Below are 23,173 nucleotides of genomic sequence, written 5' to 3' on the forward strand. Positions count from 1 at the left end.
ATTCTTCTAACAGGAACCCTCCTGTCTCAGGGAATCACGAGAAACGGTTTCGCAGTACGTTAAACCGCAGAAGAAGACTCACTTCCAGATGGAGTTCCGATCGGTCGGATACTTTGCCAGGTTCTTCAGAAGCTCCACCAGAGCCAGGTGAATACCGTCCTTCGTGGACACGTTCGTGTAACACAGCAGCTCGTGCAAGGCTTCCCGGATGTCACGTGAAGAGTCCTGTAAAATGAAAGGGTAACTGAACACCAAAACACCGGCACTGCGGAATTGTTTCACATTTCTCCTTTTAGGTGCAGTACAATTGCTGTGCTATTCCTAGGTACAGGAAACTCTCGTTTAAACGGCACCTAAATATCCGGAATTCTCTATTAACCGGCAAAATTCTCACTCCGAAAACAACACCTCAATAACCGGCAATGTTGCCGAGTCCGAGTCCCCCGCGGTGGCTGAGTTAGTCAGTGGGGGTAGTTCTCCAAACTGCCACAACTTGGCTTCTTGGTGCTGTCGGAATTCGGGAACACCTCAATAACAGGAGTCTGGCTCTCCCGCGCTGCTGGTAGTCTCTTCTGATCCGCCATTTTACAGGGGTACTGTGTGTCTCCCACGCTGCATTGCATTACCCTCAACTGGCAGCACTGTACTTAATCAAGCATCTTCCACCATCCATTTAACACAACATTCTGTAGGTGAGTACCCAATTACTGTATACTGCACGTTTCTTAATTTTTTTATTTTTCTTTGTTAAAAATAGCCTCGGTAGATAACCCTCTCTGTCATCCGGAATTTTTGATCAACCAGCAACACGCCGGTCCCGTCGGTGCCGGATACCAAAGTGTTTCTTGTATTGCATCCCATTTTAAAGAAAAATTCTACTTGGATTATTGGTCAACTACATTTATTATTTACCCAGCCCTACTTGCCAAGGGCATTAAGAGTCATAGGAACAGGATGAGGCCAGTCAACCCCTCGAGCCTGTTCCGCCATTCAATGACTGATCTGTGACCGAACTCCATATACCCGCCTTGGTTCCGTAACCCTTAAAAATCTATCAACCTCAGTATTGAAATTTTCAATTGATCCCCAGCCTCAACAGCTATTTGGGGGAAGAGAGTTCCAGATTTCCCCCACCCTTTGTGTGAAGAAGTGCTTCCTGACATCACCCCTGAACAGCTTGGCTCTAATTTTAAGGTTCTGCCCCCTTGTTCTGGACTCCCCCCACCAGAGGAAATAGTTTCTCTCTCTACCCTATCGAATCCTTTAATCATCTTAAACACCTCAATCAGTTCACCCCTTAATCTTTTTTAACTCAAGAGAATCTATGTAACCTGCCCTCGTAATTTAACCCTTTTAGCCCTGGTATTAGTCAACCAGGTAGTGAGGGACTGGAGTCACATGTAGGTCAGATTGGGTAGAGATAGCAAGTTTCATTCCCTGAAGGACATGACTGAACAAGTTGAGCCTTTAAAAAAAATTAAATGACAACCCAGCAGCTTTCACGGTCATTCTCGGGCACAGCCCTCGAAACCACCAGATTTATAAAATTCAACTTCAACAACAACCTGCATTTACCTAGCGCCTATAAAGCAGTACAACATCCCAAGGCGCTTCACAGGAACGTTATCAAACAAAATTTGACATTGAGCCATGTAAGGAGGAGAGGTGGAGAGGTTTAGGGAGGGAATTCCAGAGCTTAGGGCCCAGGCAGCTGAAGGCACGGCCGCCAATGGTGGAGCGATTCAAGTCGGGGAAATAGTGCAACAACTCCCACTGATGTATTGTGCCTTTGACATAACGAAATGTCTCCAGATGCTTGGCAATCCAGGCTCGGGCATGGAGAATGGCCACGTGGGTTTGGCAGCAGAGGCTGATGATGCCTTCCAGCAAGAGTCAGTGCCTTCAGGAGAGTAGGGAATAAAATGGGAAGGGAGGGGGAGTTCCCAATAACCTGGGAGTGTCGAGGCTGTCTTCGGCAACTTTGCAGCTGCTGGTTACAGAGTCAATTTGGGAGAGGCCTACGTGCAGGTTAATCATCCAACCACTGAGTTGGGACATTTACAAAACACAGCCCCGTCAGCTGTGTCTCACTGGGTGGCACTCTCTCGCCTCCGAGTCAGAAGGTTGTGGGTTCATAGTCCAACTCCAGAGGCTTGAGCACAAAAAACCCAGGCTGACACTCCAGTGCTGAGGGAGTGCTGCACTGTCGGAGGTGCCGTCTTTCAGATGAGACGTTAAACCGAGGCCCCGTCAGCTCTCTCAACTGAACCTAAAAGATCGCTCAGCACTAATTGAAGAAGAGCAGGGGGAGTTCTCCCCGGTGTCCTGGGGCCAATATTTATCCCTCAATCAACATCACTAAAACAGATGATCTGGTCATTATCACATTGCTGTTTGTGGGAGCTTGCTGTGCGCCAATTGGCTGCCGCGTTTCCTACATTACAACAGTGACTCCACTTCAAAAGTACCTCATTGGCTGTGAAGCGCTTTGGGACGCCCTGAGGTCATGAAAGACGCTGTATAAATTCCAAGTCTTTTTTTCTTTGTTCTTGGAGCAGAGAAGGTTAAGGGGAGATTTAATAGAGGTGTTCAAAATAGGAAGGGTGTTGGTAGAGTAAATAAGGAGAAACTGTTTCCACTGGCAAGAGGGTCAGTAACCAGAGGACACAGAGTTAAGATAATTGGCAAAAGAACCAGAGGTGACATTGGGCAACATTTATTTTACGCAGCGAGTTGTTGTGATCTGGAACGCGCTGCCTGAAAGGGCGGTGGGAGCAGATTCAATAGGAACTTTCAAAAGGAAATTCATTATATACTGGAAGGGAAAACACTTACAGGCCTTTGGGGAAAGAGCAAAGCGGGGTAGGTCTAATTGGATCGCTCTTTCAAAGAGCCGACACAGGCACGAATGGCCTCCTTCTGTGCTGTATCTTACTATGCGCCTTGGGATGTTAAAGGTGCTATATACATGCAAACTGTCGTTGTTATTAACCAACACCTAAATAACCGGAAATCTCTGTTAACCGGCAAAATTCAGGAGTAGGTTCAGGTAAGTTTTACTTCATATTAGTGGCAGTTCCTGGATCTGTGGCTGTGTAACTGGGGTTCATGCACTTGTTGCTAAGCAACAGGGACGCTTGGTCTGCGGCCGGAGTTCCTGCACATGTTGCTAAGCAACAGGGAAGCCTGGATTTGTTGCTGTGTACGGAGCTCTCGTACCTTTTAACTATACCTCTCTGTAATCCGGACTTTTTGATAGTATTCGACTAAAAACAAGGGCATATAAGGTAGCCAAATCTAGTGGGAGGATAGAGGATTGGGAAAACTTTAAAAGACAGCAAAAAATAACAAAAAGATTGATTAGGAAAGGGAAGATAGATTATGAAAGTAAATTAGCAAAAAACATAAAAACAGATAGTAAGAGTTTTTATAGTTATATAAAAAGAAAAAGGGTGGCTAAAGTAAATGTTGGTCCCTTAGAGGATGAGACCGGGAAATTAATGGTGGGAAATATGGAGATGGCAAAAACACTGAATGAATATTTTGTATCAGTCTTTACAGTAGAGGACACCAAGAATATCCCAACACTGGACAAGCAGGGGGCTATAGAGGGGGAGGAGATAAACACGATCAAAATCACTAACGAAGTGGTACTCGGTAAAATAATGGGACTCAAGGCGGATAAATCGCCTGGACCTGATGGCTTACATCCAAGGGTCTTGAGGGAAGTGGCGGTAGGGATTGTGGATGCATTGGTAATAATCTTCCAAAACTCCCTGGACTCAGCAAAGGTCCCAGCAGACTGGAAAACTGCTAATGTAACACCCTTATTTAAAAAGGGCAGTAGACAGAAGGCTGGAAACTATAGACCGGTTAGCCTAACATCTGTGGTAGGTAAAATTTTGGAGTCCATTATTAAGGAGACAGTAACAGGACATTTGGATAATCATAATTTAATAAGACAAAGTCAGCATGGTTTTATGAAGGGGAAGTCATGTTTGACAAATTTGCTGGAGTTCTTTGAGGAAGTAACATACAGGGTGGATAAAGGTGAACCAGTGGACATAGTGTATTTAGACTTCCAAAAGGCATTTGACAAGGTGCCACACAAAAGATTATTGCTTAAGATAAAAAATCACGGGATTGGGGGTAATATTCTGGCATGGATAGAGGATTGGCTATGTAACAGAAGGCAGAGAGTTGGGATAAATGGTTCATTCTCAGACTGGCAATCAGTAACCAGTGGTGTTCTGCAGGGGTCAGTGCTGGGTCCCCAACTCTTTACAATCTATATTAACGATTTGGAGGAGGGGACCGAGTGTAACATATCAAAGTTTGCAGATGATACTAAGATGGGAGGGAAAGTAGTGAGAGAGGAGGACATAAAAAACCTGCAAGGGGACATAGACAGGCTAAGTAAGTGGGCAGAGACTTGGCAGATGGAATACAATACTGGAAAGTGTGAGGTTATGCACTTTGGCAGGAAAAATCGTAGAGCAAGTTATTATCTTAATGGCAAGAAACTGGAAAGTACTGAAGTACAAAGGGATCTGGGGGTCCTGGTGCACGAAACTCAAAAGGTTAGTATGCAGGTGCAGCAAGTGATTAAGAAGGCCAATGGAATGTTGGCTTTCATTGCTAGGGGGATAGAATATAAAAATAGGGAGGTATTGCTTCAGTTGTACAAGGTATTGGTGAGACCGCACCTGGAATACTGCATACAGTTTTGGTGTCCATACTTAAGAAAAGACATACTTGCTCTCGAGTCAGTACAAAGAAGGTTCACTCGGTTAATCCCGGGGATGAGGGATGGACATATGAGGAGAGGTTGAGTAGATTGGGACTCTACTCATTGGAGTTCAGAAGAATGAGAGGCGATCTTATTGAAACATATAAGATTGTAAAGGGGTTGGATCAGGTGGATGCGGGGAGGATGTTCCAGATGATGGGTGAAACTAGAACTAGGGGGCATAGTCTTAGAATAAGGGGCTGCTCTTTCAAAACTGAGATGAGGAGGAACTACTTCACTCAGAGGGTGGTAGGTCCATGGAATATGCTGCCCCAAAAAGCTGTCGAAGCTACATCATTACATAAATTTAAAACAGAAATAGACAGTTTCCTAGAAGAAAAGGGAATTAAGGGTTACGGGGAGCGGGCAGGAATTTGGACATGAGTTTAGGTGCGGATCGGTCATGGCCCTGTGGGTAGCGGAGCGGGCCCAGGGGCCGTGTAGCCTGATCCTGCTCCTGTTTCGTGTGTCTAATTCTGTTAGATTCAGGAGATGGTTCTGTGATAGTGGATTGGCGGTTAGGATCAGATCAGCCATGATCTTATTGAATGGCGGAGCAGGCTCGAGGGGCCGATTGGCCTACTCCTGCTCCTATTTCTTATGATCTTATGTTCTTATAAACCGGCACCACGCCGGTCCGGTTGGTGTCGGAAAATAAAGAGTTTCCTGTACTGTGTCGTGCAAGGGGGCACAAGGGACAGAATCAAAAAATGAACAAGGGGTCACCTCCAGCACTGCCAGCACGGTGTCCAGCTGATCCTCTCGCAGTCGGATGTGGCAGGAGATTTTGCGCAGAGCGTGTATCGACCCCAGCCTCACCTCCTCGATTTCGTCGTTGAACATGTCCACCAGAAAATCCAGGCACTTTTCAGCGAAAGATGCCGAGGCCTGAGCCAACATACAGAGCGATTCTACGGCTGCATTACGGACCTCTGAGATTCAAAGAGGAAAAGAAAAACCCTTAAAATTGTCAGGGAAATTGGAAGCGTTCCAGAGAACATTACATCAAGGTTCTGCAACCAAGGCAAAACCTGCTATAGGTGTCAGCCGTGGCTCAGTGGGTACCACACTCGCCTGAGGCAGAAGGTCGTGGGTCCACGTCCCACTCCAGAGACTTGAGCCCATAATCTAGGCTGACACTCCCAGTGCAGTACTGAGGGAGCTCCGCACTGTCGGAGGGGCAGTACTGAGGGAGCTCCGCACTGTCGGAGGGGCAGTACTGAGGGAGTGCCGCACTGTCGGAGGGTCAGTACTGAGGGAGCGCCGCACTGTCGGAAGGGCAGTACTGAGGGAGCGCCGCACTGTCGGAGGGTCAGTACTGAGGGAGCGCCGCACTGTCGGAAGGGCAGTACTGAGGGAGCGCCGCACTGTCGGAGGGGCAGTACTGAGGGAGGGAGCGCCGCACTGTCGGAGGGGCAGTACTGAGGGAGCTCCGCACTGTCGGAGGGGTAGTACTGAGGGAGCGCCGCACTGTCGGAGGGGCAGTACTGAGAGAGCGCCGCACTGTCGGAGGGGCAGTACTGAGAGAGCGCCGCACTGTCGGAGGGGCAGTACTGAGGGAGCGCCGCACTGTCGGAGGGGCAGTACTGAGGGAGCGCTGCACTGTCGGAGGGGCAGTACTGAGGGAGCGCCGCACTGTCGGAGGGGCAGTACTGAGGGAGCGCCGCACTGTCAGAGGGGCAGTACTGAGGGAGTGCTGCACTGTCGGAGTTGCCATCTTTCAGATGAGACCCCGTCTGTTCTCTCAAGTGGTTGTAAAAGGTCCCATGGCACTATTTTGAAGAAGAGTGGGGGAGTTATGCCCGGTGTCCTGGGGCCAATATTTATCCCTCAACCAACATCACTAAAACAGATTATCTGGTCATTATCACATTGCTGTCTGTGGGAGCTTGCTGTGCGCAACTTGGCTGCCACGTTTCCTACATACAACAGTGACTACACTTCAAAAAGTACTTCATTGGCTGTAAAGGGGATTGGATCGTCCTGAGGTTGTGAAAGGCGCTATAGAAATGCAAGTTCTTTCTTAATCCCCTTTCTGACGTAACAGGGGAATGTGATCGGGCTGCCTGACTGCCCACCTGGCCAGGGAATGAGACCTTGCCTTTTGAAGGGAAAGATATCATGGGAAAAAAAAAAGTTTGATTTGAAAGCAGTAAGATATAGACACACTGCGACGGAGTTCCCGCTCGGTTGCGTTGGTTATTTCAGCGCGATTCGCCCGGAATCGGCCAAACCAGCACGAAAGAATCGAGGAATTTTAAGCGCAATTTACATCCAGCGCGAATCGCGTTTCCACGATCTTTTGCGCTGGTTTAAAAAAAACATTGCGGTGGAAGTCGGCCCCGTCCACGATACTGGCCCCGCCCCCCGGATCGAATTAATCGCCAAGACGATTTCCCGCTAAGTGCGTTCGTTTGCGGGCCTTCGAGGAAGCTCTTAAAATTATGCTGGTTTTTTTTTTAGGCCCAAGGTCATGAATAGGCTTTTAGACCATTTTACATAGAAACATAGAAGATAGGAGCAGGAGTCGGCCATTCGGCCCCTCGAGCCTGCTCCGCCATTCAATGAGATCATGGCTGATCATCCAAATTCAGTACCCTGTCCCTGCTTTCTCCCCATATCCCTTGATCCCTTTAGCCTTAAGAAATATATCTAACTCCTTCTTGAATATATTTAGTGAATTGGCCTCTACTGCCTTCTGTGGTAGAGAATTCCACAGGTTCACCACTTTCTGGGTGAAGAAATTCCTCCTCATCTCTGTCCTAAATGGCTTACCCCTTATCCTTAGACTGTGACCCCTGGTTCTGGACTCCCATTTACACCATTTAAATATTTTAAAATATATTTAATTTACTAAGAAACTGACCACTGTACATTAATGAAATGAGTAAATGGTTCTGTATAGTTCTTTAAAATAATTTTCAGTTAATTAAAATCATTTTTTTTTTTAATTTATTCTCAGGGATGTGGGAGTCAAGGCCAGCATTTATTGGTCATCGCTAATTGCCTTCGAGAAGGTGGTGGTGAGGCGCCTTCTTGAATATAACCGAGTGGCTTGCCAGCCCATTTCAGAGGGCAGTCTGTGGGCTGGATTTTACCAGCCCTGAGGAGGCAGGTTTGGAGGCGGGACTGCTGGGAAAAATCCCCAAAAAAATGGGAGCGGGTCCCGAACCCGCTCCCAACCCACCTCCAACCAATCGTCCCGGGAGTCAGGTACCTGATTTGCACAGAGACTTGACTCCTAGCGGCGGGAAAAGGATTATAACCACTTAACTGCCTGTTAACAGGTAGTTAACAGGCAGTTAAGAGGCTTTTTCAAATTTTGAGCCTTCTGTTGCGGGATTCCCGACGTCGGGGAACCCCGCTAGGGTAAGTGAGGCGTGCTGTGGGTCTGTTGATATGTTGGTGTTTGGATAAAAGCTGCAGAATTGGTGTGAAGGCTGCAAAGTGACAATGGTTAGTATCAGAGGCAAGGAAATGTTATGAAAGTAATGTTTAATGTGTTTAGATGTTTCCACAGGTGACAAGCTGTGAAGTGTTTGTGTCGCCTCATCTCATTGGGAGATGTGACAGGTGGCTTCTGCAATCTCAGCTGCAGCTGCCATCTGTTTTATTCTAAGGAGAGAGTAATTGGAGAGCCTGGGTGCAAGGGCTCGCTCAGTTTTGGACAGTGATTGTCAGTGTTTGACAGCACCTCAATGCTGTGAACCACTGTCAAATCATCTGTCAAACAAGTGTGGTGCATATGCCTTTCAGAAAACCGGCAGATGAAGCGTCATCAACTGACGCCGGCTTTCCCTTAAAGGGCCGGCAAGCCCGCAGGGCGGGCTTAACAAGGCCAATCAGGGCAAAATAGCATCAGTTCGTCAAGACGTCGCTGGGGGCGGGACTAGAACCCGGAAGGCAGCAGTCCCGCCCCCAACTCGTCTAGGTAAGTAAAATCCAGCCCTGTGGGTCTGGAGTCACCTATAGGCCAGACCGGGTAAGGGCAGCAGATTTCCTTCCCTTACTCACAGGTGGTGGATCTTGTTAAGAATGCTTATTTTTTGTGATAAACCCAATTTCAGCTGTAGTAATAAAACCGCGCCAGGTTACCACTCTTAAATACATCAAGAACAAATTTTTAAATGCAAGAAAAAAAAAGGAACATAGAAGATAGGAGCAGGAGTAGGCCATTCGGCCCCTCGAGCCTGCTCCGTCATTCAGTGAGATCATGGCTGATCATCCAAATTCAGTACCCTGTCCCTGCTTTCTCCCCATATCCCTTGATCCCTTTAGCCTTAAGAAATATATCTAACTCCTTCTTGAATATATTTAATGAATTGGCCTCTACTGCCTTCTGTGGTAGAGAATTCCACGGGTTCACCACTCTCTGGGTGAAGAAATTCCTCCTCATCTCTGTCCTAAATGGCTTACCCCTTATCCTTCGACTGTGACCCCTGGTTCTGGACTCCCCGACCATCGGGAACATCCTTCCTGCATCTAGTCTGTCTAGTCCTGTCAGAATTTTATAAGTTTCAATGAGATCCCCTCTCATTCTTCTAAACTCCAGCGAGTATAAGCCCAATCGACCCAATCTCTCCTCATACGTCATTCCTGCCATCCCAGGTATCAGCCTGGTGAATCTTCGCTGCACTCCCTCCATGGCAAGAACATCCTTCCTCAGATAAGGCGACCAAAACTGCACACAATACTCAAGGTGTGGTCTCACCAAGGCCCTGTACAACTGCAGCAAGACATCCTTGCTCCTGTACTCAAACCCTCTCGCTACGAAGGCCAACATACCATTTGCCTTCTTAACCGCCTGCTGCACCTGCGTGCTTACCTTCAGCGACTGGTGCACAAGGACACCCAGGTCTCGTTGCACTTCCCCTTCTCCCAATCTATTGCCGTTCAGATAATAATCTGTCTTCCTGTTTTTGACACCAAAGTGGATAACCTCGCATTTATCCACGTTATACTGCATCTGCCATGCTTCTGCCCAAATCATACTGAACAATTGTGTTCTAAAACACTGCCCATGGAAGATCTTACGTTTGGCGATATGCAGTTACTCCAGATGCGGTCTGAACAGAGCTTTCTACAACTGTAGCGTAACTTCCACCCGCTAAAGCATTCCTTTAACAGGCCTGAAACAATGCCAGTCAGATGATGATTTCATTGTTTCCGAAATTTTGCAGCCAGTAACATTCTCAGGACGTCCCAAATCGCTTTACAGCCAATGGATTTCGTTTGAAGTGTAATCGCTGTTGATTTTGTGGGCACAGCAAGGACCTGCAAACAGCAAATGAATGAATGACCACATAAGCTATTCTTGGTGATATTGCCTGAGGGATAAATGTTGACCAGGTCACGAGGTCGTTTACATCCACCCCAGTTTAACATCTCAGCCAAAAGATGGCACTGCAATGGTAACTTCCACCGATATAGCGCCTTTAACGTGGGAAAACGTCCCAAGGCGCGGCGCAACGATTTCAACACGGCCCGCGACACGCCCATTTCACTATGCGCGTGGAGGTCGGCTCCGCTGACCTCTGCTTACCGTACATCTCGTCCTCCAGCCCGTGAACGAAGGCGCCGCAGGCCCCCGAGTTGATGAGGTTGACGGTGTAGGTGTCCACCGCCTCCTTGGGTGCGTCGTCTCCCCACTTCCTGCCGCTGGAAAACTCGCCCGACGTGTACAGCTCCTTGGCTCGCTCGTGGGCGCTGCGCTTTCTCTGCACGTGGAAGGCGGGGGGGGGGGGGGGGGAAGAATCAGAAAACCGAAGCTTAGAATCTCAGAGGCTTACAAAGAAAAAAAGACTGACCAACGTGCATTTAAATAGCTCCTTTCACCTCCTCAGCGCGTTCCCCAAATTGCTTCACAGCCAATAGATTTTGTTTGAAGTGCCTTTCTTTCATTTATTCATTCGTGGGATGTGGGCGTCGCTGGCAAGGCCAGCATTTATTGCCCATCCCTAATCGCCCCTTGAGAAGGTGGTGGTGAGCCGCCTTCTTGAACCGCTGCCGTCCGTGTGGTGAAGGAGCTCCCACAGTGCGTGTTAGGGAGGGAGTTCCAGGATTGTGACCCAGCGACGATGAAGTGTAATCGCTGTCGTTTTTGTAGGCGCAGCAAGGACCCACAAAGAGCAAATGAATGAATGACCACATAAACTATTCTTGATGACAGCGCCTGAGGGATGAATGTTGACCAGTCCATGGGATCTTTAATATGTGCCCAAGTTTAACATCTCAGACAAAAGACAATGCAATGACAACTTGCACTTAAACAGCACCTTTAACGTAGTAAAACGTCCCACGGTGCTTGACAGAAGCGTTAAGACAAAATTTGACACCGTCAAAGGAGATATTAGGACAGGTGACCAAAAGCTTGGTCAAAGAGGTAGGTTTTAAGGAGCGACTTAAAGGAGGCGAGCGAGGCGGAGAGGTTTAGGGAGGGAATTCCAGAGCTTAGGGCCCAGGCAGCTGAAGGCACGGCCGCTAATGGACGAGTGATTAAAATTGGGGATTGCTCAAGCGGCCAGAATTGGAAGAACGCAGAGATCAGGAAGGCCTGTAGGGCTGGAGGAGGTTACAGAGATAGGGAGGGGCGAGGCCACGGAGGGATTTGAAAACAAGGATGAGAATTTTACCAGTAATAACAGGTAAATTAAGCGATATACTAATAGCAGGGATGTTATTTAACTAAAGCATAACGCACCTTCAGATCTGACATCAATTTCTTATCAAGGGTCTGCTCCAAAAACTGTACGCTGACTTGGTGCATGGAGCCCTGAAATACAAGAAGGTGATGAGCAATGTTAATTGTCAATGTAACTGAGAGACAAACCAACAATAAGAGGCATTTATATAGCTTCTCAAGAAAAGACAGACTTGCGTTTCTATCGCGCCTTTCACGACCACCAGACGTCCCAAAGCGCTTTATAGCCAAGAAGTGCTCTTTGAAGTGTAGTCACTGTTGTAATGTAGGAAACGCGGCAGCCAATTTTCGCACAGCAAGCTCCCACAAACAGCAATGTGATAATGACCAGATAATCTGTTTTTTAGTGATGTTGATTGAGGGATAAATTTTGGCCCCAGGACACCGGGGAGAACTCCCCTGGTCTTCTTCGAAATAGTGTCCATGGGGTCTTTTATGTCCACCTGAGAGAGCAGACGGGTCCTCGGTTTAATGTCTCATCCGAAAGACGGCACCTCCGACAGTGCGGCGCTCCCTCAGCACTAGGGAGAGTCAGCCTAGATTATGGCCCAGAAATTCGGGTCCCAATGCGTGAGTACGGACGGATGGAAGTGCCGGTTTCTTGCATGCACTACGCATGCGCGGGAAACCGGCATTTCCGATCCTCTGAACCAAGGGGTTCAGAGGTCGAACGCGTGCGCGCAGGAGTTTGTGCGTGCGCGTTGAACTTCCTCTTTTTTTACAGGTTTGCCCGTGTGTGAAGGCCTCTACATTTTACACATTAAAAAACCAGACGGTAGGACTTCATTTTAAAAGGTAAGTGGTCAATTAATTAAAATTAGAACATTTTTTCCACAGGTTTATTATTTTTAAATACTTTACAGTAAGGTAAGTGTATTTTTAGCCCCGATTTTTTTATAAAATTATTTTTTTCAAAAATTTAAATTATTGTTTAAAATAGTTATTTAATGTTATTTATAGTTGATTTAAATAGTGTGATTTTTTTCAAATTTATTTTAAGGCTAAGTACTGTTTTGGGCGCCCGGAGTTTTCCCTCCTCCGATTGGTTGCCCAGTGCTCACGTGATCCCAGCCGACGCATCGCACTAAGTACGCCGCTGGGTCACGCAAGCACAGTGCGCCGGGAGCTGGACCGGGCCACAGACAGGAAATCCACGCAGGCCCAGGCCTCAACTGCCGGCGCGCTAGGTAAGTGTAGGTCGGGGGCTTGCGCCCGCGGGAAGCCCCTGACACGAATTTCTGGGCCAATGTGCTCAAGTCCCTGGAGTAGGACTTGAACCCACGACCTTCTGACTTTAGAGGTGAGAGTGCTGCCCACTGAGCCACGGCTGGTGCCTAACAAAGCGGGCAGTGAACATCTTTAACAAAGTGCATCACAAACGGGTACCCAGCAGATGGCTGAAGACAGGGTCAAAGAGGTAGGTTGTGAGAATGTGAAGGAAAAATACACCATCCTATGATTTCTGACATTATTAATACATGAGAAACTGAGTTTAAAAATCTAAAAAACCTTGGAGACACAGGTTGCAAACAGAAAACAGGCTTCTGAGATGGGATGGTTTGATAACAAAGTTGTAAAAACCAAACAAGCTTTGAAATGGGAATTAGTTAAATATACTAAAACAATGACCCTATTGAAATGGCAGTTTGGCGATTCCCAGAGGGTCTGGGGTTTGCAACCAACACAATGAAAATGCCCAGTTTTAAGTGTTAAGAACCAACATGGTGAACAGAAACACAAACATTAAAAGAGGCATGTGCCTTTGAAAAGATGACATCAAGTAAAAGAAACACCTGCTGGTCAAATAGTTTTTATGTTAAATTTGGAAGACAGGAAACGTAAGATTAAATATGCAACCAATTGAGATAGCTAGAAAACAAGTAAACACTCAGTCAAAGTGTCTTTAATATATACATAGTAAATATGATACCAACAAGAACACTTTGAAGATATGACTTCAATAGATACACCAAGCAATTACATTGTGTTTGTATTGAACTTGGAGCAGTAAGGAGACTCAACGTCTGCTAAAAACCAGTTAAGCCAATATTAAGAATTGAATGGAAAGTCTTTGATAAGAATGGCATCAAACAGAAACCATTGCTGTCATATTGTTTTTATGATAGTTTTTGGAACACCTAAAGATAGAGACATAATTATGCATGCAATAGTTGAACTGATAGAAAGCATTCAACAGAGGTATCAATAAAGACAATTAGCTTACATCAGCAGAGAACTTCAAAGAATAAACAGTGCAGCGCTCCCTCAGTACTGCCCCTCCGACAGTGCCGTGCTCCCTCAGTACAGGAAACTCTCGATTTACCGGCACCTAAATAACCGGAAATCTCGGTTAACCGGCAAAATTCAGGAGTAGGTTCAGGTAAGTTTTACTTCATATTGTACTTGCCTTCCTCGATCTGTTGCTGTGCAAGGGTGTGGCTGCAGCTGTTGCTAAGCTACAGAGATGCTTGGAACTTGTGGCCATTGTTCTGCACCTGTTGCTAAGCAACAGGGTTTGTTGCTTTATACGGAGCTCTCAGCTCTCCGTATCTTTTACTATAGCTCCCGGTTATCCGGAATTTTTGATGAACCGGCGCCACGTCGGTGCCGGATAAAAAAGAGTTTCCTGTACTGCCCCTCCGACAGTGCGGCGCTCCCTCAGTACTGCCCCTCCGACAGTGCGGCGCTCCCTCAGTACTGCCCCTCCGACAGTGCGGCGCTCCCTCAGTACTGCCCCTCCGACAGTGCGGCGTTCCCTCAGTACTGCACTGGGAGTGTCAACCTGGATTTTTGTGCTCAAGTCTCTGGAGTTGGACTTAAACCTACGGCCATCTGTTTCAGAGGCAAGAGAGAGCTACCAACTATGCCATGGCAGATGCCCTGCTTATCAAAGACAAGAGTTACGACAAGGAAGTAAGACTGAGTGCAGGACAGGGCGCCGTCTTCAACGTAATGATTTAGTTATTGCTTAGCACTACTGAATGGACATGGAGATGAAACCTACCAACAGTTTGGCTGCTTGTACTCTCACCAACCAGGATCCGTCATTCACCATGTGACAAACCTTCCCAAAAGCATCGTCGACCAGGCGAATTTCCTCGTTGGATGACGGAATAGGGACTATACTAAAGAAATGGAGACAGTGACATGAGAATATGGACAGTGCGTACTGACCCATTCAGTCCTCTGAAAGCTTTGACCTCCCCTTTAATCCACACACTTTGCCGGCACAGATACTATGGGCCGAATAGCCTCCTTCTGTGCCGTATGATTCTATGAAGTAAAAGACACCGGCAAGTTAACCTCACGGCAAGAAACTTAACTGGACCAGCCACATAAATACTGTGGCTACAAGAGCAGGTCAGAGGCTGGGTATTCTGCGGCGAGTGTCTCACCTCCTGACTCCCCAAAGCCTTTCCACCATCTACAAGTCACAAGGAGTGTGATGGAATACTCTCCACTTGCCTGGATGAGTGCAGCTCCAACAACACTCAAGAAGCTCGACACCATCCAGGACAAAGCAGCCCGCTTGATTGGCACCCCGTCCACCACCTTAAACATTCACTCCCTCCACCACCGGCGCACCTTGGCTGCAGTGTGGACCATCTACAAGATGCACTGCAGCAACTCGCCAAGGCTTCTTCGACAGCACCTTCCAAACCCGCGACCTCTACCGCCTCGAAGGACAAGGGCAGCAGGCGCATGGGAACACCACCACCTCCAAGTTTCCCTCCAAGTCACACACCATCCTGACTTGGAAGTATATCGCCGTTCCTTCATCGTCGCTGGGACAAAATCCTGGAACTCCCTCCCTAACAGCACTGTGGGAGTACCTTCACCACATGGACTGCAGCGGTTCAAGAAGGCGACTCACCACCACCTGTGGTTGACTCTTAACGGCGCTGTGAAGTGGCCCAGCAAGCCACTCAGTTGTATCAAAACTTTTTCAAGGGCAACTAGGGATGGGCAATAAATGCCGGCCTTGCCAGCGATGCCCCCATCCTTAGAATGAATAAAAAAGGAAATAAACCCACAACTCATGGTCACAGACTGTTGAATTATGGATGATACGTATTTCATAGTGGGGGGGGTTATGTGTTTGCGAACCACATTCAAAAACCGCAGACCTCTGCTTCCAGGCTCAAACTTTGTAAATAGGCTGTTCCTTCATCGTCGCAGGGTCAATGCAAAGGCGTTTATAACAGGGGACCGATCCACTACCCCGCCCCCTCCCTCCCGCCCTGTCGAAGTTGAATTATTCTCACTTTGGCAGAAAGTAGTTAGTAATTTACTTGAGGTAGAGTACGGCCATTGTCTACAGACCCCCAAATCAGTTTGAGGAGCGTCAGGCTGGGACTTCAGCGCAAGAGCGGAGTCTAAATCCACCGTAGTCATCCAAATCCGCCCAACACAGCGTCGCTCACCTGTCAGCGTACAGCTGGCTGAGGACCCAGGCGAGCTGCACGGCCACAGATCGCACTTGCTCATAGTCGTCCGACAGCGCCTTGCAAGCCTTTGGAAAGGGGAACCAGATAAAAGAAACAAAAATGGTTAGCGGCATTTACGTACAACAACAACTTGCATTGATGAGCATCTCAAGGCGCTTCACCGAGGGTTGGGGGATAAAATCAGGCAGAAATTGACACCGAGCCAAAGGAGGAGAACGTAAGAATTAGGAGCAGGAGTCGGCCACACGGCCCCTCGAGCCTGCTCCGCCATTCAATAAGATCACGGCTGATCTTCGACCTCAACTCCACTTTCCCGCCCGATCCCCATATCCCGATTCCCCAAGAGTCCAAAAATCTATCGATCTCAGTCTTGAATATACTCAATGACTGAGCCTCCACAGCCCTCTGAAGTACAGAATTCCAAACATTCACAACCCTCTGAGTGAAGAAATTTCTCCTCATCTCAGTCCTAAATGGCCGACCCCTTATCCTGAGACTGTGACCCCTGGTTCTAGAATCCCCAGCCAGGGGAAATATCCTCTTAGCATCTACCCTGTCAAGCCCTGTAAGAATTTTGTACGTTTCAAGGAGATCACCCCTCATGCTTCTAAACTCCAGAGAGTATCGGCCCATTCTACTCAATTAGGAAATATTAGGACAAAAAGGTAGGTTTTAAAGAGCGTCCTTAAGGAGAATGATATACAATGTACAGCACAGAAACAGGCCGTTCGACCCAACTGAGAAGAGAGAGGTGGAGAGGTTTAGGGAGGGAATTCCAGAGCTCAGGGCCTCGGTAGCTGAAGGCATGGCCGCCAATGGTGGAGCGAAGAAAATCGGGGATGTGCAAGAGGCCAGACGTGGAGGAGCCCAGAGATCTCGGAGAGTTGTGGGGCTGGAGGAGGTTACAAAGAAGGGGGGAGGGGGGGGTGGTGCGAAGCCACAGAGGGATTTGAAAACAAGGATGAGAATTTTAAATTAGAACCTGTCCCACCCTACAAACACGGACAGAGGGTTCCCCGGGCACTGGCGATCTTTCGGTGCCTCGCCCGAGGGGTGCGAGCTGAAAGAGTCTCCGTCAGCAGGACACTTGACCACGACAGCCGGGGCTGGTGGGTGGGGTTCAGAGCCAACTCCCATCCTGTCATCGGCCAGTGTCCGTGCACACGTGCTTTCCAGTGGCGGGGGGGAGGGGGTTCCCTGAATAGGGATCAAAAGCGGGAAACCCGGTTGATTTCCCTCCCCCCACCCTGCCAAACAGTACTGAGGCCAACTCCAGACCCCCTACCGCATCCGTGGCTGAGATCCGAGCGATCGGCTATCCTCACTGATTCCCTGGATGGCTCAAGTTGGAAAGGTTTGGGTTCGCAGGCTGTTGACCTATAAGAGCCAGAAGTCTGGCGGCTCAGTCCCAGTGCGCGCACGACCATGCGTGGTTACGGGAAGGGTGGTGCACGAGGTTACGTAGAAGGGGCGGGGGCCTTTTTCTTTCGCCCTTCTTTCTGTACGTTTGCATCCCACACTACACGACAAATGTAATTGTTTTGTTCCAGTATTTGGATTCATACAGTACAGACGAAGGCCATTCAGCCCATCGTGCCTGTGCCAGCTATTGAATTAGTCCCACTCCCCCTGCTCTCTCTCTCTCTATAGCCCTGCAAAAATTTCTTTTACGTATATATGCAATTACCTTCTGAAAGTTACTATTGAATCTGCTTCCACCGCCCTTTCAGGCAGCGCATTCCAGATCACAACAACTCGCTGCGTAAAAAAAAATCTCCTCATCGCTCCCTCTGGTTCATTTGCCAATCACCTTAAATCTGTGTCCTCTGGTTACCGACCCTCCTGCCACTGGAAACAGTTTCTCCTTATTTACTCTATCAAAACCCTTCATATTTTGAACACCTCGATTAAATCTCCCCATAACCTTCTCTGCTCTAAGAACAATCTCAGCTTCTCCAGTCTCTCCACATCACTGGAGTCCCCTCATCCCCGGTACCATTCTGGTAAATCTCCTCCCCACCTACTCCGAGGCTTTTTTTTGCAGTCTTTACCTGACAGTAGATGGTCTGCTGCAACTTCATTCCCCGTTCGTGTAGCTGCAACTAGGACAAAGCACAAGAAACACACAAATTCTCAGCAGAACAGCCTGACAAACAGGTCACGGATGCACTGTAACTATTACATTATGGCCTGCGCGATAAAGAACAGAAGAGAATCAAGACTGACAAGCGGCCATCCAGACGAACGTTTTTATCACAGACTTCCCTCCCACGCAGCCTGATGAATTTCAACTTGCATTAATATACAAGGCCCTTCATGACCTCGGGACGTCCCACAGCGCTTTACAGCCAATGAAGTATTTTTTGGAGTGTAGTCACTGTTTTAATGTAGGAAACGCGGCAGACAATTTACGCACAGCAAGCTCCCACAAACAGCAATGTGATAATGACCAGATAATCTTTTTTTTTGTGATTTTGGTTGAGGGTTAAATATTGACCCCAGGACACCGGGGAGAACTCCCCTGCTCTTTTTCGAAATAGTGGCATGGGATCTTTTACGTCCACCTGAGAGAGCAGACAGTCCCTGAGAGGGCCTCAGTTTAAGGTCTCATCTGGAAGACGGTGAGAATACCAAGGTCAATGAAAAAGAAACTAGAAACTGTAAAGGCAGCAAAGAAGTAAAAAAAGGCTAACCTGATCTTTAGCTGCTAATGTGGCTGACGCCCACGATGTTACACCTTGCTGATGAGGAACAATGTAGGGCAGCGTGCAGAAGTTATACAGACAATAGGTGATCGTAAACGCATTACCATGATCGCAAACACATTACCGTGATGTTTACTTAGCTGTAACCCATTCAGTAAAATGTGGCTTGCCCAGCTCGAACTGCCAGGCCAGGAAATTAAATTAAAAGTATACGTGCACAGCTCAGGATTGGTGCAGAATGTACGATGTGTTAATGCTTTCTCAATGCAGGTATAATAATGTAGCACGCTGTATGAAAAATTGCTTACTCTGTTGGATTCGTCAGACTCTTGCAGGAGTCGGTGCCGATATATCAGAGTAAGACTCTGCGGATAATAAATCGTTTGAACTCTTCGGTTGTATTCGACTCAGTGATTGCTGAACCAGACTGAGGGTAAAAGAATCCGTTCTATCATTTGGTGTCAGAAGTGGGATCTCAACGGACAGTCACCGAGAGTTTACGAATTAAGAGCTGAATCGTCTCGGACGTGGAGGGAGGAAATGGGCCCCCGATGTAAGTAGTTTCTTGTACTACCTCGGTTTTCCTCCGATTCCACCAGTCTGACGACGAGTCGGCCAATCGCTAACTCCCGTGTGGTGTCCCGCTGAGATCCAGGTCAGTCTGGCGAATACTGGAAGAGATAGGTGATTAGGTCAGTGATCGGATATCACTGAGGGTCAGTATACGTACTGAGGGAATAACTAGGAACTGTGTAAACTTAGAAATAAGCACTTGTGTCAGGTAAAGCGTCGACCTTGTATATCACTTGGCCCGCCTAGGCTCTGAACAAGTTTAAAATGCGACTGTGTAAAGTTCACAAGGGGAGTAAGATGGGCAATTGTTTAGATACCACGACTGAATCGGGTAGCGCCTTACAGGCCCTTTGTGAACAACATCCTGACAAAGCAAAGCAACTTAGACAGTTGTCGGGAGGATTAAATAAGAAATTAGGAAGTGATCAATGGCCACTAGGAGGAACTAAGAACCTAGATGCCGCTAAAAAGGCTCAAGAACTAATTTGGAGAAGTAACAGGGGTACCACAGCCAAAGAACTAATTGCCCTATGGAGACAGTACTGCCAGGAACTGAAAGAAACTTCCTTGTTAGCAAGTTGGCAGGATAATGCCTTAAAATTAGGAATAGGACTTACCGAAAGAGGGGTAGTCAAACCAGTAGAGGTATTGAGAAAGGAATGTGCTCATGAGAAACGCTCGAAACAGGAGTCTGAAAAGACCATGGGCGAGTCTGGAAAGGCTGATAAGAGTGGATTACGTAATCCAATGGTTGGCCTTGCCTTGACAGAGGGAGATGGTGATGATGATTTGGAAGAATGGAATCACAGGGCTCATGTTGTTCCCCGTGCTCCCCCCCCCGTACGTTAACATTTATCCCCCGGTGGCACCCGTACCAACTGTACAAACCCCCGCGCCGACACCTCAAGTATCTGCCAGTGCCGTTTCCCCGCCGCCGTCAGTCACGGTTCAAATGAATAAACCCCCGCCAGTCCAGATGGGAGACCAACAACCGGGTCCCCAGTATACTGACCCTGTTGCTTTTTACACCCGACTCAGGACTAAGAATAATCAGCCCCCGACGCCACCCTCCCCACCCCAACCCAGTCCATCAAGGTCACGAAAACGGAGAAATCAAAGGCAGATGATTCAAAGTCAGAGACTAGAGAGTCAGAGCCAGAGTACCCTCAAGGCTTTAAGGTCCTTTTTAGAGTGCCGGGACCATAGTGACATTGACAGTGGAGATTCAGGAGATGACTTGTCATCCTTGGAATCAGAATCCGATACCGAGAGACCCGCCAGACATAAACCGACACCCCGGCAGTTGCCGGTGAGACAAATGCCTAACCCTGCCTTTAACGCGAATAATCCAGTGGCCGCCGATAACCCCCGGACCATAGGTATCTTCTACCTCTGGAAACCTAACGAGATAATGGCTATCTTAACCGGGATGCCAGATAGGAAGAAATCCCCCACCTTGTTTGTAGAATTCCTCCGGACTACTATACTCGTCTATAATGCTGAATCAAGAGACTTATGGGCGTTAGTACAGCAGATCTTGAATCCCGCCGAACATGCACGGTTTTTGGTTAACCTAGGCTTTGCGGACCATGCCGCATTAGAGGCTCAAAACGCACAGGGTGCTGCTCGTGAACGTGCCATACTCACTGCTTTAACCACCACCCTGCAGAAACCCATTGATATATCCAAGGTGTTGGATACTAAACCACGAAAGGGCGAGGGAGCAGAGGAATTCCTAGAGAGATTCTCTGAGGTATATCGGAGTCAGTCAGGAGATGCTAATTACCAGAACGGAGCAAACTCGCCGCAATACTGTGCTATTCTGATAAATTGTCTACCAACCTCGGTGTCTGAAGCAATTAAGACTAACATATGGACTGGTCAGAGAATAGTCCCAGCCAGATGGCCAGGGCAGTGAAATATTATTGGAAAGAGAGTAAGAGTCAGGAGAGTCAGCCCCAGGTCAAAGTCAAGACTGAGTATGTGATGAAAAAGGAAGAGCCAAAGCCCACCCAAGATGTGATAGGATATCAGACGGAGCCCCAGTACTGCGTCCCAGGGTGGGTTGATAGACAAGGGTACAGAGATATCAGCCATCCCAATGGACCGACCGTCCCTAATTATGGCCCACCCTACGCTCCCCCGAGACAAAATTTCGGCGATAAAGAGGAGGGAGGCAAGCAGGGTCAGATGCCTGTTTTAACTGTGGTCAGCAAGGCCACTGGAGCAGGGAATGTCCCTCCCGAAGACAAGGAAGAGGGGGCCACATGCAAGGACAACGGGGAGGTTGGCAGGGAAACCGGGGACGAGGAAGATATACAGACTTCTCCCAGAATAATCCGTTTCCCCAGTACTGACTAGCCAACCTCGTGGTGAACGGGTTCCAGTCGGACAAGGAGCCCGTTCTATCACTACTGATTGGAGGGAACTGGCATACGTTTCTGGTAGACACCAGAGCAGCTATGTCATCCGTCCGATCGGAGCTCAATCTCCCTAAATCCGGGGAGACACAAAGCCTGTCCGGATTCCAAGGACAAGTGTGCCAGTACCCGATATCAGAACCAGTTGAAGTAGCATTTCGAAATGAGTCCGTAAAACACCAATTCGTGATCACAAATGGGCTGGATTGCAATCTCATGGCCAGAGACCTGTTATGTGCATTTCAATTAAGACTTGAGTGTGGGAACGAAGGAATAACTGTAAAACCATGGGCCCCTAAAAGACAATGTTACGTCTCCATCACCCCACAATGGTGGACTCTGGACTTAAAGGATGAACCCCCATCTCATGTAACCCTAGCTTATGATCGAAGTGGAAAAGATAAGGAGTTGGAGAATTTTTACCAAGTTTATGGAGGAACCGAGTGGGATGTTGTTCTCCGAGCCATAGTTACGGGATCGGAGGGGAAAGCAGAATATGTTGAGGTTCCCTCGGAATTGTGGAAGCAACCCCTAACTGTAGCCCCACACATCACCCGGGAAGTGAACTCCCCCTACCGTGCGAAAGATCTGGGACCCATGGTAAAACAGGCAGTTGAACAAGCTAACCCAGGTGACCGGCAGGAGCAGGCCCTGTCAGGCGGTCGAACTATCCTGTTCTACCAAGAACCAAAGGCAGCCTTGACACAGTTGCACCACCACGTTGGGAATGAGGTACCGGAATACGTCAATCCGCAAGTGTGGGCAGAAGACCCCACACAGGTAGGATGCGTTAAAATAACTCCCATCCAAATCGCCCTACAGGAAAATGTTGTACTACCCTCCATACGACAGTATCCGCTGAAACAACAAGCGATACCTAGCATTGATAAACTGATCACGGGACTACTGGCACAAGGAATCCTGATTAAATGCCAGTCCCCGTGCAACACGCCCATACTTGCAGTTCCAAAATCAGGAAAGCCAAACCAGTACAGATTAGTACAGGACTTACGATCTATCAATGCTATTGTACAACCGCTTCATGCACTAGTACCTAATCCAGCTCACATTCTGGCCCAGGTCCCTGCACAAGCGAAAATCTTTGCAGTAGTCGATCTCCAACACGCCTTCTTCGCCTTGCCACTGGAACCGGCAAGCCAGTACCTCTTTGCCTTTACTTATAATGGACAACAGTATACGTGGACCCGACTGCCGCAAGGTTTTGTAAACTCTCCAACATTATTCTCTAGGTGCCTACAAGGACAGTTGCAGACTTTGACCTTAAAACATGGTTCCGCTCTGGTCCAATACGTGGACGATTTGCTAATAGCTAGCACTGACGAACAAAGTAACCGGGAAGACACCGCCCAGTTGCTTAATCACCTATTCTCATTAGGGTACGTAGTCTCTCAATCAAAGGTACTAGTGGCTCAACAGAAAGTTAAGTTCCTCGGCTTCATGCTCTCAGCAACCGAGCGGAGTCTAGAGAGAAGCAGGATTGAGCCAATCTGTCAGTTCCCCGTACCCCGTAGTGCAAA

At 48.0% G+C, this 23,173-nt stretch overlaps 1 protein-coding gene across 2 annotated transcripts in view; it reads right to left on the bottom strand.

Moving 5' to 3' along the window:
- ints4 (integrator complex subunit 4) overlaps window positions 1–23,173 on the bottom strand; it is an 84,828-nt gene that overhangs the window by 39,529 nt on the left and 22,126 nt on the right. For both annotated transcript variants that reach the window (XM_085999746.1, XM_085999744.1), the window contains 7 exons: window positions 17,989–18,039; window positions 15,914–16,002; window positions 14,494–14,614; window positions 11,490–11,561; window positions 10,332–10,506; window positions 5,516–5,721; window positions 83–225 (listed from right to left, as the gene is read on the bottom strand). In XM_085999746.1, the coding sequence (XP_085855872.1) occupies window positions 83–225; window positions 5,516–5,721; window positions 10,332–10,506; window positions 11,490–11,561; window positions 14,494–14,614; window positions 15,914–16,002; window positions 17,989–18,039 (857 nt within the window). The remainder of the gene's footprint in view (window positions 1–82; window positions 226–5,515; window positions 5,722–10,331; window positions 10,507–11,489; window positions 11,562–14,493; window positions 14,615–15,913; window positions 16,003–17,988; window positions 18,040–23,173) is intronic.

The sequence above is a fragment of the Somniosus microcephalus genome, chromosome 10 (genome assembly GCF_052327205.1).
Source record: "Somniosus microcephalus isolate GS21.2 chromosome 10, FLI_Smic_1.0, whole genome shotgun sequence".
Taxonomy (NCBI): domain Eukaryota; kingdom Metazoa; phylum Chordata; class Chondrichthyes; order Squaliformes; family Somniosidae; genus Somniosus; species Somniosus microcephalus.